The following is a 19420-nucleotide window of genomic DNA, read 5'->3' on the forward strand; positions in this document are numbered from 1 at the left end:
TGATGGAGCATCGCCCGCCGCGATGATGGAGCATCGCCCGCCGCGGTGATGGAGCATCCCCGCCGCGGTGGCGGGGCCGGGCTCGGTACCACACCCGCCGGGCCGGGAGACGCGGGGCGGCCGCAGCCGTCATGGCGGGCGGCGCGGGGCGAGCGGCGGCGGCTCCGGGCGGATCAGCGGGAGTGCGTCAGCGGCGAGGGGCGGGGAGGCCGCCGGGGGAGATGATATCAGGCGCCGGGCAGCAGGACCGGGCGAAGCCGGAGGTGAGCGGGGGGGTGTGCCGTGAACGCTGTCAGGGAGCTCGGCCGCCTCCGCCTCCTTCTCCGGTGATCCCCGCGCCGCCGCGGCGGGCTCGCCCGGCCGGCTGAGGTGAGGCGCGGCGGGGGTGGCGGTGACCTGCCCAGGCGTCCCAAGCTCCGGAACCCCGCCGGGCCCGGGCGGGACGCGGGCAGCGCTCGGCGGGGGCGCGGGGGGCGCGGGAGGGCTGGGCTGGGCTCGGCTGAGCTGGGCTCGGCTTGGCTGGGCTGGGCTGGCCCCGCGGACCCCCGTCCGCCGCGGTTCCAGGTGTCCGTGCGCATCCCCGCCCCGGGCAGTGCCCACCCCGCCGCCCCCGCCGTGCGGGCAGGGCCGCGCCGAGCCCCGGGCCGTGGGCGGGGGGCGGCCCGGCCCGGCCCGGCTCGGCTCGACCCTCCCGTGCTCCCCCCGGCCTCGGCGGAGCTTGCGGTATGCCGAGTTGGGTGTGAGTTCTGGCCCAGGCCACTCCGTGTTAGCCAAATCCAGCCATCTTTTGTGGGGTCTTCTATTGTAGCGTTGGAATTCGCGTATCATAGCCGCGAGTAAGAGCCATTACACGGCCATGCACCTCTGGGTTTGTATGGAAACAGCAATTGCAGTGCTACAGTTGCTGTGTCCCACAAAGATGGCTCTGTGTGTACGTGTGCAAATACATGTGGACACACACGCAGCTGCACATGCACACACACTCCTCTGTTTTCCTGCATGTGACATGTGAGTCTTTTGGAATTTTATTTTGAGGTAGGGTTGATTCATTCTTCTTAAATCGTAGGGAAGCATCTTGCCTGAGATATTGATGTAGCTCTGCTATCCTGCTTATGAGTGTAAAATGCAGCCTGAGACTGTGAGTTGCACTGAGAGCTAGAGCAAAAGGATTTACTAGCACAAACGGAAAACAAAATATACTAATTCACCAATTTAGTACATATATTAATGCTCTGTTTAGCAGAAACTGTTAAAGGATTATCTTTACGCTCTTTTGAACTGTGGAGTTTTTAGTTTTCAGTTACTAATAATCAGAAATTTAGAAAACTGGCCTTTGCTGTGGGGACACCGTTTAGCTGATACTTGCTTTTCTGTGTACATACATGCAGGAGGAGGGAACTGTTTTCTTGTTCTGCAAGGCTGCACTTACTCATTTTATGCGTCGGGCTGCACCACTGGTCACAGCCTGGTATAGAGCCCACCAGTTTGTACGGGGAATAAGTATTGTGTCAGAGTGATCATTATAATAAGATCAGTGCTGCCTCACTAGAGGACCTATAAAAGATTGCTGCAGATTAGACTGACCATGGTCTTCCTCCTACATCAAACTCTGTAGGAACTAAGTGCATCTTCTCTCCTTTTCCTCAACCACATTGGTACCTTCCTTGTTTAACTGATCTCTGCTTGATTTTATACTGAAGAACTTCTTGCTTTTTTGACTTAATGGTGGCTAGTGAAAAAAAAACATTTTACCACCCATTTCAAAGCAGAAAAATGTTAGGACAGAGAGTAGTTTATACAATTAATGGTCAAATTCAGGTATTATTAATGTCAGTGACCATCTCAATTTCAACACTGCTTTTTTTTTAGCTACTGATGTAGGCAGGTTTTTAAGTCCTTTCCTTGTTTCTCTTTCTCCTGATGAGTCTGATGTTCATTATCATTTTCTTTGTGTGGAATCAAATGTTTCACTTTCCTGTTGTACAAGATGAGTAATTAAGATGGGATTCTACTGTACTTTTACAGTATTTGTCTAGCAATGTGTGATCCAGAACTCTTTTTGGACCATTACATAATTAAACACTTTACAAGGGGGTATTACTCTGCCAAATGAATTGGAAAATACTCTTAATTTCTTCAGTATGCACATCAAGGTAGATAATATCCCTTTGACTTAATAATCAAAAAGGTAGATTTATGTGAGGGGTTTTTTTTCTTTTTTAATATTTGTTAGTGTTGTAAAGATAATACTACTCAAAATTATCTTAAAGCTCTTCTTATGCACAAATTGTATAAGCACAGTTTGTTTTAAATAGTTGCACTTGCATATTTAGTCCAGTGCAGCGTCTTTGCCAGTGAAAGATGGAGGAAGTTCACTTCTTTTTTAACTCTGACAATTGTTAGTGCCTTTTTTTTATGTTTGAAACAAAAATCACTAAAGGGCGAACATGGGATTTCATAACGATGGAGAATTTCATCAGCATAGAGCAGCCCTTCAATTGCTTTATGTTTTTAGATATGATAAGGCTTGGTATCAATCTCTATTTTCTACCAATCAATGAGTATCAACTAGTATGATCATTTAAAGGTGTTTCCAATTATGTTTCTAAACCACAAGTACAAATGTAGCATTAGAGCTGAAGTAATGTCTACTTATGGTTATTTTCACATTGGCATTCCTTAAATGTTTTTCCATTCAAGATAGTAGCTTCTTGTTTCCTCGCAGATAAGTACTTTACTCCTGACTCTCAAGGTTGTAGCTTACTCATCACATTGTATCAACTATACATTCCAGAAAGCCTCGGTCATCCTTTTGACTGTGAATGTTTGGGGGAGCAGTGTTAGAGCTGTGCACTTCCCTTTGGAGCTGCTTTTTGTCAACGAACTCTCTTGGGTAATTGTTTTGTAACCTGTTGAAAAGAAAAAAACTTTCCCTCACAGTGGAAATGGATTTAAAAAAATAAACAATTCAACCCTCCTCTCAAACCTATGCTCCCAGGTGTTGCAGTGTGGATTAAACAAGTCTGAGTGGAAAAGCCTGCTCTAATTTGTTTCCTCTACTGCATTGTTTTAAACATAACCAAAATGGCATATGCAGTGTCTTTGTAGCTATTCTCTCATACTCTTGCAGTTTTGTCTGCTATTGCTGATTTTTTCTTCCCTGAACAATGGGATGTGACAGAATATATTTATTTAATCATTATAATTTTAGTTGCTGTTCTCCAGTGAGTCTGAGACTTCAGAGAAGCTTTTAAATAGCTTGCTAAAATATGTAAAAGAATCCTGTCCCAAAAGAGTCATGAGCTTTCAAATCTTTCCTAGAATCCCAATAAAATTAGTGACAATTGTCAGGACTAACATATAACTTCGTTGCTTTCAGAGCAAATTGGAAAACCTGCCACTGTTTCACATGATAAGTCTGTAAGTTCTAAGTGATTCCTTGAATTGAAAATCTTGAAAAATCCGTTTCTCTGAATTGTATACTGAACTGTGTGTTGTAGAGCTTTTCAAAGTAATGGTTTTTATTTTTGATTTGTTTTCAAAATATGAGCTGTCTCTTTGTCTTGCAGTTTGTTTTGTGTGCATTAATATTTTATGTCAGAATACTGCAGGACAGGGGACCTCCATAATCACAGGGCCAGCATCTCTCACTGCTGCTTGGGATCAGAAATTGTTTATGGAATGAACCAGCATGAATGGAATTCACTGTTACCCTTTCTTCTAGGCTTCATCAAAACATAAATAAAGGTGATTAAATAGGTCTCTTTAATTCTGCGGGTTACTGAAGAGAAAGAATGATCAGTAAAGGTGTGGTCTCTGTCGAATCAGTAGCCCCTGAGGCAGTGCTAGGAGAATACACCCAATTCAGAAGTTCTGGCGTGGCTGTGAGCCTGCAGCTGCACCAGCCTTTCCCCAGCACGGAGAATCAGTGAACTTCAGATGGTAGGAAGTGCTGTCTTCACCCTAACTGGCTTCGTGCTTCTAAAACACCAGGTGTGAAAATGTGAAGTGTGCTTAAAGTTAGCAAGTGTGTTGCTGGAAGACCAGTCTTTTATCTAGCTCTTTTGCAGGCAGCAAATTCTGCAAACAGAGGTGTTTTCTAGGTTGAATAATACTCCTCACAGCTGTTGTAGAGTTAGCCAGCAATAACCATAACTGGGGAATTTGAATAATTTGTGAGTTGATAATGATAAAATAGCGGGGGATTTTAACAATAGCGATGTAAATGTTGCTACAGTGCAGCACAGACAACTTTATAAGATTTTAAAATGTTGGAATAATTAATTTCTTTTGATATCTCAACACCGGGAGTTTATGCTGTCAGTGTTTAGTCTGAAGCTGCAGAAGGGAGTTTTTTGAAGGAGCAGCAGGTAAGCAGATTCCTTATTCCAACTCAGTCTTAAGCTAAGCACTGATTTAAGGTTAGTATAATGAGTCAGCAGTGCTAATACTTTGTTCTACTGATACTAGTTATTTTTGTTGTTGGGTTCTTTTGTTTGTTGGTTTGGGGTGTTTGTTTGTTTGTTTGATTTTAACAAAGTACAGTAAAGGTGGTATGTTCAGAACTGTGAACTTACCTTTTCCAAACCCACCATTAATGATCAAGCAATGTCTGCATTTTTGGAGAAGACAAGTTATGGAAGCTTTTAAAGCTGTTTGTTTGTTTTTTCAAAAATTCAAGTACACCTGTAACAGGATAGCCTAGGTACTAGAAGATGTAGGTTAAAAGTTTGAATCTTACAAACATATATTACAGTGAGAAGCAGGGGAAATGCAGTGTGCTGACAGCAGCTTGTGAGTTCTTGGAACGTCAGGATGATCACTGATGGAGACGAGGACAGATGACACCAGGGAGGAGGTTGTGTGTGAATTCCTTTCTGCTATTAGAGACATTCTTGCTAAAATTTGCAGACACAGATCTTGAGTCCTGCAGCAACATGTTTAGTGATACCTTGTGGATGCACATTAATGGATGGGGTTTTATAACGAGGCTGTCCTGGGTTGAACAAAACCAGCAGTGAATATACACAGACAACTGTGGTAAACAAAAATTAACCATCCATGGGTGTAAGACTACTGAAATAAAAGGCAATTGCAGAGCTGCCCAGGAATCAACCTGCTAAGGATTTTGTTAAATATTTGTTTGGATGACAAGGAAGTATGAACGCTGGGGAGAAGAGACTCTTTTTGTGGAAGAGAGACATAAGTCAGTTGATTATGTCACTCTGAACAGATTCTTGATTCTGATTTCGGGCAATGAAATATTCTTTTTGATGTTTTATTCTTCCTTTGTTATGGGAACAGGATTTCTACACAAATACCAGAGCTTCCTAACTTTATTATTATTATTATGATTACTAGATGGAGCAGCTTACAAGATGCCTGACTCTTTCCTAGCTTTCAAGTCATATTGATACTAGGTTTGCACACTATTTTCTTACTTGCTTGTTTTTCAGAGGATAGGGTTTACTTCTAATTTTCTATTTTCTGTCCATATGTGCCTTTTTTCTACCTTCTGAAGATGGGATAAGAAAGATAAAGACAGTCCCTGCTGACTACAGCTATGAGCTAGACAGAGGTAGTCAGTTTTTGTGGCCTTTGTAAAGCTGAGGAAGAAATGGTGCTGTTTTGCATGGGCATATGGTGCCACTTACAGCCTGTTACTGTGTTTGTGAGAATGGTCCCTGTCACCTGGGATGGTAACTTGTAATAACTCTTCATAACGTGACTGGGCTCAGACTGGGACTCATTAATGACTCCTTATCCTGCCTGTGGCCCAAGCACGTTGTCTAAAAGCCTTTGAACAATGTTTTTGATGTGTGTGATAGTCTTGACATAATACTTTTACCTTACCTTTCCTTTGAGAAAGGCAAGGTGAAATTCTTTCTAGTTATGTGCGTCCTTAGTTCTCTCGGAGTGATCCCACATTGTTCTGGTAAGTCCACAAAGTGCTTTGTGAGTATGCCTGTGAAGTTCATCATCTTGTAGTAGTTCATCATTTGTTGTGCAAAGCAGCTGCAAGAGCTTGCTACAAATGGATACTGAGCAAAAACAGCAGGTAAAATTCAGAATTGCTCATACTGAACACTCTAGTTTTAGCCATCTGTCATCTTCTGAAGATAATTGTAGTGAAGAATAGTATCTTCAAGATACTGGAGTTGGATTGAGAATTTGGAGATAGCTGCCTATTCCCTTTCTGGGGAAAACATAAATTTTTAGTCCGTGGTGAGGTTTAAATTCTCATTGCTCCAAATGTGTTATATTTACTCTCTTACTGGTTTCAGAGTTCTGATCCTCAGGCTGTTGTAAATGGTCCATAGGGTGAGAGTCTGAAACATCTCAATTCTGTGTGCTTGTTGGTTTGCAAGCAAGTTTTATGGCTGGCTGACAGGGATCTCTTGTTGCAGCCTTTTTTATGTGCAATCCTGTGTCCAGGAACATCTCATGTTGATTCCTGCTCTCCTTTCTACATTTTCATTTGAGTCACCCACAAAACCAAGGCAGTTAGTTGCTGCTTTCTTAGTTATATGCTATTTTCTTGGTTGTAGGTCTCCTGCTGCAAATGACATTAAAAAGCAGGCAAAACCAGCAAAACCACCTACACATAATTTAAACAAGAAAAACAAAAAGAGATTGCACACTGCTTAACTCTTGAATTCTCCTACATCTCGTCTGCTGAAAGCCAGACTTCATGTGGCACCGTTGTAGTTCAGACACCTTGGGAGACTGTGATTGCAAAGATTAATCACCTGCTGCTCATTGTTGGCAGCCACAGACACCACCACCTGAATTTCCACGTGCAGCATTCTCGGAGCAGCCACAGAGAGAGCTGCTGCTCCTTGGCTGATGAGAGGTGGCTCATTAGGCTGTGCTAACACACATCTGTGATTGGCCCACCTAATCTGTGCAGCTCTGACGTCCGCCCCAGTTGTGAGGGTAGGGGATGGGAGCAGGGCATCCAAGCACTTTAAAAATAGATGCAAATGCGCACGCAGGGTTACTGCAACTCCAGTCTCACTGTGGAGTTAGATTAGTTATGCTAGGTTTGAAAGTCCACCACATGTCTGCCCCGATTTGGTGGGTTTTGTTGTCCCTTTTGATTTTTTTTTTCTAAGTATGGTAAAAAAATTGCTTTCTTTTTTGTTCGTATCTCTGAAATCACTAGATGTATTTATGAGGTGGCCCTTGCAAACCAGTGGGATAATGTTAGAGGAGGATATGAAGGTGGAAGAAGTTGCTAAGAAATGTGGGCGCCACGTGGGGGTAAGAGATGGTCTTCTGGTATCAAGCAGCAAATTAAGCTTCAGAAAATTGCCTTGTTAGATGCCTGGAGAAGCAGGAGGTGAACCTATGGGAATTATGGAAGATGGGCAGGGTGAGAGCAGTGTGGCTGTGTGTGTCCCAGGTGGTGCATCAGCCACCTGGCAGGAGAGGCTGTGTGGGGGCTCTGAGTGCTGTAGGAAGGTCATGAAGGTCTTTAGGAGCAGATGGTACAAGGCCAAAACTGGAGGGTACTGAGGATGGGGCTGGAGAACTGCTCACCCACTGCTTCAAACTGCTAAAACATGGAAGGGACAAAGAGTAGTGACCAGAGAGGAAAGGTGAGTCACCAGAGGTACCTGTGTGTGGGGTTTGGTGTTACTTTCCTAGCTCCTAAACAGGTTTGTCATGTAGGGAACAGAAGTTAGAAAGTGGGAAATTAGAAAGAAGAGTGAGTGCTGAGCAGTGGAAAGATCAGAAATACGTCAGAGAGAGGCAGGTTCATGGAGTAATAATCCCACATGGCTGTATCTTCCTGTCTTATGCATGTTAATTATTTTCAAACACAGCTAGAACAGTTTTGTGTATGGATAAAGTCACCCTGAATTGGAGTAGTTGAAAGGGAGGGCATGAAGGGTTTCTGTAAGAGAAACTGGTTTTCCAAATTTATGAACTGTGTTTATTTTGATCAGTCTCAAACATATAATTTTAATCTAGTATATCTCTGGCACATTTTCATTGCAGAAAACGCTTGTGTACATTAGTTTCCAAACCTGCCTGCTGAAGGAGGTGCTCTTAAAAAAACTAGACTATCATCTCATTAAAATATGACACTGTAGAAAAATGTAAATATCAGGTTAGTAGTTTGTGTACCTTAGTTGTTGATTAATTAAACTATCTGATATACTATCTAATTTAAATCACTTGAGTAAAATGCCAGTGGTGTTACACAGGTGGCTAATTGGGTATATGAGTAGGAATCTTGCCTAGCTAATGTGGGTTTGAGAGAGAAGTTGCATGTCTTCTCCTAACACTACCCTGTCACCTTTAATTAAGGAAATCTGATGCAAGTGGTTTTGTTTCTTTGTGTGTTTTTGTTCTTTGGTTTTTTGTTTGTTTGTTTTTTAATGTGGAAGACTCTTCCTCCTTCTGTCCTTGTTTGTGTTTCATTTGATAAGAGAGTGCTCAAACCCAGCATTTAGAACTTCTGACCATAATTCTTGCTAGGGAATTGAACCCTGTGTGCAGATTTCATAATTCCGTGCTACACGTGTAAGTTACACTGTGTGGCTGATAAAGGGAAAGGAATTGTTGGTTTTGTTTGTTTATTTGTGTTCAAATCAACAGCTTTGATTTGTGTGTCTGATAGAAAACCAGAGTTGCATAAGCTGCTCCAAGCAGATTAGGGGTAATGTGGCTGGCATATTAATCCAGAGATCTTGGTTGATGTTGACAGCAGTTTCTAGACACTGCCCTGTGTTTCCCTAAGACCTTTCAATTTGTGATTTTGCAGGGTATGAATAGATGTTGTTTGGGGTTTATGTTACTTTAAACAAAACCAAACCAACCAACCAAAATAATATTTTCCCTTTTAAGAAAAAAACAAAAACAAAACAAAAAAAACAGATCAAATCTGTCTGAGCTGTCAAGAACTCGTATTTATTAGCCTATATTCTCGAAAAAATGTGAACAAAACTATACTGCAGGGAAATGTGCCTTACTGCTGATGGAGTGGATCATGGTTTGAAGACCTGTTATCCAAACCCCAAATTTGTGATTTAAACCCCAAGAAAACCTACTTCTAAATAAGTAGTTATTTGAGTGAGAAGGACTTGAGTTGTCTATTCAGTGTGGCAGATCAGTGTATTATTGCTGCTGCTTCAAGCTGGTACAGTTTTCAAGAAACCCTAATAAACACTCTATTGTTCAAAATTTTGACACCTCTTCCCTAAAATGTCTTCCTCTACCTACAGTCAATGTACATAACATTAGAGATTAAAATTAATAGAGTTTTAAGAGATGGGGATGTTTATGAAACTCAAAAGCTTTGTTACAACAGTGGTCTAAAGAGGTAATTATGGGACAGGTTTTCTGTATGTATTTCTGTATGTGTTCTGTATTTCAATTATGTTGACTCATGATAAACCAAGTATGTACTATCTTAAACATATTTAAATGACTAATTATCTTAGCATAGGTTTAAAATTTACTTATTTTTATAATAGAAAATTATGAACTTTTAAACCTTCAGTGTGTCAGACTATTTTTATAGAAATAAGAAAAAAAAATACTTTAAAAACAGCTTCTCACAGTTTAAAGTATTTGATGTTGAATAAAGAGGAAACAAAATGAAAATGCTGTTGTATGTAACAGCTGGTAGTAAAAACAAAGAATAACATTTATGTAATTTGTCTGTTGATAGAATAACTGGTAAGAGAGCTTAACAATTCTAGAAGTGGAAAATGTGATGATTTTATATTGCAGTCAAAGCCAGAAGACTGAAAAGACTACTTTTTAAGAATTTTAGATTTCCTTACAACTTTTATGTAGCTTCATTGCTTTCACCAGACCAGCAACTGGATGCTGCAAGGTGGGAAACAGGCACAGCAAAATGGAAATGCTGCTCCTGCTGCCCAGATCAAGGTGGTTGCTGCTTTGGTGCATCCTCAGTGTGGGCCTGGAGCATTGCCTGGGACTTCTGCAGTCCTGGCTTGGCTTTCTCTGAACTGGTGTGTGTGTGGACATACGAGTTTGGTTTGTTGTTCATGTCCCTTCTCACGATGTGAGCCCAGGTGTAGCTCACAGCTGGTCTGGGAGATCATGGTAGGATCATGGATTATATTTTTGAAGCAGAACTTGGTTTAAGGTGTTTGATGATTCATAGGAAGTGCATGGCAGTCCTTGAGGGGTTTGGTCATTCAGTGCTTCTGCACTCATTGAAATAGATCAAAGCCTGGGTCAGACATTGCTGCAGTTTACTCTTTGGCTGAGTGGGCCAGTGCTTCATCACAGCACTGGACTTGTATTTGTATCCTGCAGGCTGGGTCTAAGGTGGCCTTCCTGGTTTAGCAGAAAAACAGTTTAGCAGTTTTCCTCTTTTGCAGGTCATGGCTTGAGCACCCTGGCACCTGTTCTCCAAACTGCAAATCACAATTGAAAAAAACCACACAAACAGCTCATTGAATTGTAATTATTTATTATTAAAACCAAATTTAAATCTGAAGATTGTTCACCTCCATGATTATTTGTCCCATAAGTTATGTTGAAAAGGCCCTGGATGATTTTTTTGGGTTTTTTTTTTTTTACTATTTTATTTTTTTAAGGAAAATGTGCTGTTCATGTTATCTGTGCTGTGTAAGTAACTGTGTATTTCCAGTACTTGTCAAGTTTTTAAACAAAGTTTGCTCAAGTATCTCATGATCTCAGTGCAGTATTTCTCACACCAGTCCCTCTGAGGTAATGGTTATTTGTGTTCTGTAGAGGAGTCCAGGTAGATCAAGTAACGTGCCTGTGTTCACATGTAGCCTGTGCTACAGCTGGAATTTCCTCTAAATCCTTGTCTGTCAGCCTAACCACTTAGGCTTTGCTTCCCCTGAGATAAAGGCACCCAAACCCAGTTTTAAGCTGTATTTAAGCCCTCTGACATACTGTAAGAAATAAGATAACCTTTGGATCATTGTCTTTCTGTGATTTTGTGTCATTTCTTATTGAGGAACTACAAGGGGATAAGTAGATCTCTTGATTCCTGCTCAAATCCACATGAGCTGGAAGTTCTGTGTACTGTGCATCTCTCTTTCGTGCACTCTGAGATGAAATAGGAGTTGTAGATATAATTTATAATTAAAACAGTTTCCAATGGTGCTCACTTATTCCATGGTTTTTCTTAACCTTAATGCTAATAGTAATAAAGATGTTGTGAATAAAGAAGTGCCTGTGCACAGGAATGTGTTCACTCAACCTGTTAAATGTGGTTTTTGTTGGCATTCCACGAATTGATCTGTTACCCTCTGGTGCTGCAGCTGTTCCCAAAGAAGGATGTGCCATTTCTCATGTAAGACCTTGCATAATCTGACAAGGGAGAAAGCCATATCATTCCATATTAAAGCAAATATTCATGTGAGTTTGTTACACAAAACCATTAATATTATTTCGTGAAAAGATACGTTTTGGAAGAGTGCAAGCCTTATTTTCTTTCACTCGAAAAATGAAACCCTCAAGTTGCCTCCTTTGAAAAACATAATTAATTTTCTGCTCCCCCCCTCCAAACACACTCTTTTATGTAGAAATGGTCATGATGAGTTTGGTTGCTTAGGGCTACGTGGCATGTGCTCAGCCAGCCTGGCTGTGTGCTATCCAATTGGAGTGGTACCCACGAGCCGAGCGCGGCCGTGCAGCGCCTGACAAAGATTTGACCTGACACTTCTACAGTTGTGCAGTGCATGGAGGTTTAGAGCAGCAAAAAAGGGCCATGAGGGACTGCATGGCAGAGACCTGTTCCTGCTGCCTCTGCAGCAAAAGTGTGTTAGTGCTCTAGTCAAGAAAACCACAAAATCTGTTTTCTCCAGCCCTTTTGCTCTCTCCTGTTTCACTTGAGACTGGCTAGATGTGGAGCCGTCTGTATTTTTACTTTGTGTAAAATACTGTCAAGCCAACTGTATTATAATAAGGGACATCTATTAATTCATTACTGTTGGAAGACATTTCAATTGTCTTTGGTAGTTATTTTGCATTTCAAATTTGAGATGCTTGCATTTTTTTTATTGTGAACGACTTCCTTATGCTGTGCTTTAGGTTGGCATGGAACATTCTCCTTTCACCACTTGTTTGATGCTTTTATTGTAACTTGATGTGTTTGTGAACAGTTACTGATTTATTCAGGGATGTAATGAACTTAAATGTGAACTACTCCTGACCTATTCAGCAGAGACAAAATACCTCACACAAATGTATGAGAGCTTGTAACTTTGCATGTCTAATCTACTGCATAGTAAAAAAGATAAATGGTTATATAGAACTGGTATTGAGTAGGTTTTCTTTGGTTTAGTCTTGAAAATTTCTCTGTATTATTTTCTTTTACATAACATGTTCTCTGTAAAAGCTCTGAAAGGAAAAGTCAGAAGTGAGTACTGGGAGTTGAGAACAAATAAAATAAAAGTGTGCCATGAGAAATTAGGCAGCCCAAATAACAAACAGAAAAGAAGTTTGTGAGTGATTTTGAGGGTAATATAATGAATGCATTAATTAGCCTTTTTTTTGCTTTTAAGCAAAGATATGGTTGCAACTTCTATTTTCATCGTGGTGTAGTGGTTGGAACTCAGACAATCTACTGGATTTCTTATTGAATGTTTTCTGCTTTGGTCCTTCATTATTTTATTCCAAAAAATGTCAGGAATTATTAGCTAGAGGCTTAAAGTTATAGCTCGTGCCTTGTTTGTCTGTTTTTCATGTAGTAATGAAACCTCAGCTCAATTTCATTGTTAATAGCAGAGTTATCTAAGCACTTAGGTATTTCTTCAATAATAGAGGGGGTTAGCCTTTCTGCCAGCATACAGAAAATTAAATTTTGTGTCTTTCACATACCTGTATTCCTTTACAGCAGAATTTACCTTGCCTGTTGCAGTCAACCAGGTGGCAAAACCTCATCCTCTTGCAGAAGTAGTGTCATGTGGTCTTAGACTTCTCCTTGCTTTGTCTTGCCACATGCTTATGTCAGCACAGTCTGTGCAGTATTGCTGGTGTGTTTGAGAGCTGTAGGATGTGCAGGCAAGCCACATCTGCTAGAGATAAGGAGGCTGTTGAGTGAATTTCACCCCTGACAGCAGCTCCTCTGCCTGCTGTGCATTGCTGCTGCACTGAAAAACACGCACACTCTTGCCTTTGGAAATCAGTTTGCTTGCAAACAGGAGGAGCCAAAGGAGCTGGTGTTAGCAAGGGTAGCCCTAAAATGTGGAAAGGAACGGGTGGAGAATTCAGAGCTGCAGCTGGGTATCTGGTAGGGCCAGTGAGCAGTAGTGGGAGGAATGTGAGAGGCTGGAGGGGAAGGCAGGAGAAAATGCAAATAACAGCTGAGGGGAAGGAATTACCTGAATTTGAAAGGAAATGGCTCTGAGGAATGCATGTGTGTATCTGAACAACAGCATTAGTGGAGAACATTAGTGTTTTCATCAGCAACAGCGTTAAAGGCAGCAGTTGTATATGCCAGTGAAGTGTCCAAGTTTAATTTTAATCGGGAAAAAAATATCTTCTGTAGAAGGAGCAGTCTATTTTCTCCAATCAGTGTAGTAGTATCAAATTATTGCTGCTTAAAAGCCTTCAAAATGCAAACTCTACTTGTTGAGTTGGAATAAGATGATGTTTTGCACTTGATTTACCTGTGTCAGTAGAATAATGAATGGTGGATTAAAATAGAGAGGACTGAAGATAAAGAGGGAAAAAAGTCGTTGCACATGAAGATTTGAAATAAAACTGAAAAATAAGGCTCCATAGTGAAGACTAGGAGTCATAAAACTTGTGTGAAAACTGTTGTGTTCAGAAACTTTTGTGATGGGTTCCTGGGAGCTGAGCAAGACAGGGTAAGATCCCTGTGTTCCTCCAGAACACCAGAGTAGGTTCTCATGAAATTTTATTTATTCATGCTTCTGAGAGTTTGAGTCATAGCTTGAAAGCAGCTGAGGGGTCTATTTCTGTCTGTGGTTTTATAGAGCTGGAAGAGCCTCACCTGAAGACCACACAGTGGATTCCAGGAGCTCTTGCTCATTTTAACTCGACACTGCTTTGACTAGGAAATTTTGAATCCAAGAGATTTTAAGGAGATATTTCCACTATGGTTTGGCTTCAGTGTTCTAGTCTTGTCTCCTCACCTCCTTAAAGTGTCTCTCTTTAGTCTGTTGTGGGCTCTTGTTTTTAAGGAGCTTGTGTAAGTTTCTGTTCACAGCTGAAATGCTCTTGGAAACAACCATCTGTTAAGCACACTAACTGGCCAGTTGTTGAGAAAAATCCTGAGCAATGTTTTCGTTTCTTCAGGGATGGATTTAAATGCAAAGTCCCAAATTAACTCCATCGTGTTATCATCGGGGTGGTTTACTTTTTGTTTATCGCTGAGTTACAGCTTGACCCGTGACATCAAAAGCATCATCTGGGAGGGAGACAGAGCTAAGTCTGCCACCTCAAAGCTGCATGTGCTTATGCAGCAAACATGGGGCTTGTATGCTGGAAATCTGCCACAACTGAGGTCTAGGGGGATCTATAGGCTAATCTCATTCTTTTCTGCTTCTGAGCACAGATTTGATTATTTTACACACTGGGTGTTATTGGTCACCATCCTAATTAATCCTAGATGCTGGAGCATTTCCCTTTACTGTCATGGATATAGAGGGCTGCAGTGAGCAGCAGAGTGTGGGTGTTCAGCAGTCCCATTCACGTGTGCATTGTGTACGTCTCAAACTACCCACGTTAATAATGTTACTTTATTTCTCAAGAGCATGTCATTCCCTGTGGATATATTGAACAATTACAGTCATGAGGACTTGGAGAACTCAGCAGAGGTCTACCTCTTTGACCTTCGGTGGGGGAAGCCAAACTGTCCTGAAATCTTTTCTCTACCGGACCGCCGCAAGGTAAAAACCAGCACATGCTGTAGGACTGGAGTTCTTAATGTCCCTGTAGAGCTGAGATGTAATGCATCCAGTCCTACTGAATTTCAAAATTATGTTATCAAAGCTTTTGTGTTTTCCAGATTTAGAATTTGTGTGTTAAACTCTACTTTTTTCACTCTGTAACTGGGTTTAAATCTGGGTTTCAGTTACTGTGTGCTGCTTCTAGGCAATGGATCTGTATATATTAAGAAATTTTTAAAAACTCAAAAAGCCCAGCCTGATTATAACCTTAAATTTTCAACTGATAAATCAAACCCAATGCATATCTCAAAAACCTGTCACCACTAAGGGTTCATGATTTACTTAAACTTACTGGCTCTTTTTGTATCTCAGTCCTTCAGTGTTCTTCATGTTTGGGTTCAAGTTTTGATTAATAAGCTTCATTAATTTCAAAAGTGTTTCTTTTTTCTTTATCTGAAATATTCTGTGCTGTTATTGAGCGCTAATAGAGAACAGCTGTGACACTTTTATGTTTTAAACACATGTCCCTTGTGTGATGAGTTAGTCAGTGTTGGTTCTGTCCAGATGAATGCTTGTGTTAGAATTAGTACCAATAAAACTAGCAGTATACAGCTTTAATGAAAAGTATGTGAGCTGAGAGGATTTTCTGTGGGATCTAAAGGTCAGTGCCACAGAGTCCATGGCAGAAGCAGTCTTGACTATTTTCCTGCATTTATGCAAGTACTGTATGCCCAAATGTTTGCTTGTATTAATGCCCTCATTTGTGATGATAGCATGTCATGATCTTCTTAAATTTGTTAAGCAAGTCTGTCTACCACACCATTCATGTCTGTGGAGTTTTTTATGTGTTAATTTAATAATGGAAGCATGTGAAATTGAATATCAAAATGCATTTCCACAAAGGCACTCGATTCCTTAAAAGAACGTTATTTGCCCCTTTCCATGTTTTTCCTCAGGAGGAAAATCAAGTAGACAACTTCAGAATTTATAACACGTGTGAACTTCGGGGAACAAAACCCTTTTTGAGTTTGCCTTCCCACTGTAGCACACATCAGAACTTGTTAACAAACTCAGTTCTGCTGTGCCAGTTTGTTCCAGTGCTTGACTGGCTGCCTCGTTCTTCTGCTGGCTTTGGCAGCTTGCACAGTTGGGGCTGTTGAAGTGAACACAATGCTGGCTCCTTGCACACCTTGCTTCAGTTGCACACAAATGCAAACTGTTGGCAGAAGCCAGCAGTACAAATTAGTGCAGCTGAATCTGACAGAGCTTGGGAGTCAGAGCTCTTTCAGATGTAGTTTGTCTCTAGGAATCCGTGTCTAAAGAGAGGACTGAGGTCTGATGCTTGTCTTTTACAGTTAGCCCTTAAGGACTTGATTTTCAATATTCTTCTTGTTTGCCTTGATAAACATTCTCTGTGTGTTTTACTACTGTTGTTTTAGCTAGAGTCTGCTGAATTATTGTGCATTCTTGTTTCAGGTTCCTATTAGCTTGACATCTGTGGGCTTTGTTCCTCTCTATGGTGAAGAGCAGACACACAAAGTCCTTGCCCTGTTTGCACCATGGGACTCACTCACAGGTTTCATTTTAAGTTTTTTATATCTGTATTGCTATTTCTTCTTCTTTTTTTTTCTGAAAAACGCACTTAACCAGGCCTTTCCTCATTTCATGCTACTGTAGCCCATAACTTTTCCATTATGCACTTGTTCCCTGTCTTTTTGTTCACGTACTATTATTTTTTGTGGTGGATTTATATACACAAGTGCTAGAACTTTGCACGCTAATCAGATCAGAACTGGAGCCATTGATGTGTAGCAAAATAATGTGGTGCTTGTCTGGACCATTAGTAAAACATGTATCTCCTGGTCTCTTTATGTATGCTTCACCTCTTCAAAAGGTATTTACTGAACATTCTTAGAATCCATTAATTTGCACAAGAATTTAAATGTTCTTTATTAATAGTGATTGGTCAGCATTGTGTGTACATTTGTCTTTAGCTTGAAGTCCTAGCATAGTTGCTGCTGAAATGAAGGTTTTTGTGGGTTTTCCCTCTCCTTTCTTCCTCTCTTCTTCCTCCCCTTCCAGATCTTCATGTTTCCTTCTTCTTTTAATGCCATTTATCTGATTGCCAAGTATGCCACAAATGCCTGTGGATCACACTCTTCCTAGCTGCTGCTCACATGGCTATCAGCCTTTTTACATTCATCTAACCACCTAAAACTTGCACAGTTTCAATATCAATATCCATTAGCCACCCAATAGTAAAATACATGTATGACTGAGATTTATCTCGACAGGCAGTTTTTAGTGGAAGGAGGTGTTAGAGCAGAGTGTTGAAGGATAGTGTTTATGTCTGAAAAATAGTTCCTGTATACCATACCACAAAAAAAGAAAAACAAAAACCAAACCAAACAAAAAAGCCCCAAACCAAAACAAACAAAAACTCCCTAGTATTTATTCATTAATTAATTATTTAAGTATTTATTAATTTCAGTTATCAAAAAAGGTTTTGGACTAGGGAGCATTTCGTATGGGTGAGGTGTACAGTGCCCCACTGGTTGTGCTAGGGTAGTAGGAACTACATTAATATATGCATTAATATATACATTAATTGAGTGCCATCTAGAAGATGCCTGATGTGATTACTACATTGTTATTCTTGAGTATTTAGCAACTTTAATGAATATGTTTCTATTGGAATGGTAAGAATCACTAACTTTTTATTTCCCTTGTTTCTTTCAAGCTGTAGCCCTGTATCTTGCTGACCAGTGGTGGTCAATTGATGACATTGTGAAAACATCTGTCCCTGCTAGACAGGGACTTCATCAGGTAAAGAGCTCCAACATTCACCTAGCAATTAATCCTATACTTCAAGATAATGGCAAATAGATAGTGTGAAAGATATTACATGTTTTAATTTCATTTAGAAATGAGAGGGCTGTTGCAAGCGAATAAAGGAATAGGTACAAGGGGTAAAGGAACTTCAATCTGAAGATAGTGTCCACAGCAAGAGTGACCTTTGTACAGCAGCTTCATATGTAGACAACTTAGATGTTAGCCATAGTGTTATCATATTTTTCTTTACTCTTTAGAATATTGTGATCTGGCTGTGTTGAAACATCTTGGTAGAATAGTGCATTGTACCATAGCAGTATCTATTGATCTTATCAGAAGACTAGAAAACCAAAAATTTTTTCAGGAATGTGTTTGACAGAAGCAAGTTGGAGCTGATAGCTTGTAGTGGCAGTACATGAGGTCTGGAAAAATAAGTTGCCTGGTATCTGCTTTATTGTTCATGATTGACCTTTGTTACTATTATTTAACCCTGTGTAGCACATCTTTGATTTTTGCAGTTTTTAACATTCTCTGTTGAGAGTTTAATGTGAAAGCCAAGCTTTCCACATACTTCTTAAGGGTTGGAAAATCAGGAAAGCTGAATCTTTTACGAGGGAGGTAGCTGAGACTAAGCACTGGGAGAGATCATGGTTCTTCCTTCCTTCACAATAAGTAGAATAGTGGTGAACTCAAACTTCATATATGAAAGGAACCCTATAGGACAGAGAAAAGGATATTGAATTCCTTATTTCATGCCACAGAAACTGTTGTAACAAGTTTTTTCACTGCATCATATCCTGTTGCCTGCCACTCTATCAGGAGTGATTGAGTGTGCCAAGCCCTGCCACCCTGAGGCTCATCATTTCTCCTTTGTAAGACTTGAGTTACCTGCCAGCCTGGGAATTCTGAGGCTGATGTACTGCTGTTTTTGTTGAATGGTTCTTAAGTACAAAAATAGTTTTGAATTAGATCATAACATTCTCACTCCACTGCCCTTCTCCCAGATTTTATGCATTGGATTGGGAGTGACGTTGAAGACGTGGAATATCCTCTGTGGTTGTGATTTGTACTTAACCTATTGCAACGGCTTCTGAGCATCTTCTTGCCTTATAACAAACCTCAGAGAGCCACCCTGCTTTAGCACTGACAGCCTTCCCTTGAAATCTGCCTGCAGCTGTGTTCAGTAAAGTCCCTTGTGCATGTTTGACTAATCTGACCAACCTTCTGAAGTGTTTTTTCTGTCTTCCACTAGGTGAAGTCTGTTGGAGAGAGAGTTGTTCTCTACGTTCTGAATCGAATTATCTATCGAACGCAGGAGATGGAAAAGAATGAGACCCCATTCCTCTGCCATGGTAGCAGCCAATATGCCAAGATCATGTGGAAAAAAGGAGAGGCTGTTGGGTTCTATTCTGTTAAGCCTACAGGTAGAACGTTTGAGGATTGTGGGATTTGGGCAGCAAGGGGGAGGAAATAGCTTGTTTGAAGAATATTGTATTATATTATTATAAGACTTGCAGGCCTAATTGAGTTGGTATTTTCCTGCAGTCATAAGAGATCAGGTGGCTGTTAGAATCTCTAGCTGAAATACTTACATTCTTTAGCAATAAAAGTTCTTAGATTTCTTCGTGTCTACAAAATGTATTTAAAACTGTAAGAAATTTGATATACAGACAGCTATAATTTTTTCTTCTGTAGAACAGTTGTTTGCAGTC

The 19420-nt window shown here is 40.7% G+C and overlaps 1 protein-coding gene across 2 annotated transcripts in view; it reads left to right on the plus strand.

Annotated features, from left to right (window-relative positions):
* The first annotated feature begins 241 nt into the window (after positions 1 to 241).
* LOC134564491 (soluble lamin-associated protein of 75 kDa-like) overlaps positions 242 to 19420 on the plus strand; it is a 38981-nt gene continuing 19802 nt past the window's right edge. For both annotated transcript variants that reach the window (XM_063423380.1, XM_063423381.1), the window contains exons 1-5: positions 242 to 369; positions 14739 to 14876; positions 16353 to 16452; positions 17617 to 17702; positions 18961 to 19132. In XM_063423380.1, the coding sequence (XP_063279450.1) occupies positions 14742 to 14876; positions 16353 to 16452; positions 17617 to 17702; positions 18961 to 19132 (493 nt within the window). In that variant the 5' untranslated portion in view covers positions 242 to 369; positions 14739 to 14741. The remainder of the gene's footprint in view (positions 370 to 14738; positions 14877 to 16352; positions 16453 to 17616; positions 17703 to 18960; positions 19133 to 19420) is intronic.

This window comes from Prinia subflava, chromosome Z (assembly GCF_021018805.1).
Source record: "Prinia subflava isolate CZ2003 ecotype Zambia chromosome Z, Cam_Psub_1.2, whole genome shotgun sequence".
NCBI lineage: Eukaryota > Metazoa > Chordata > Aves > Passeriformes > Cisticolidae > Prinia > Prinia subflava.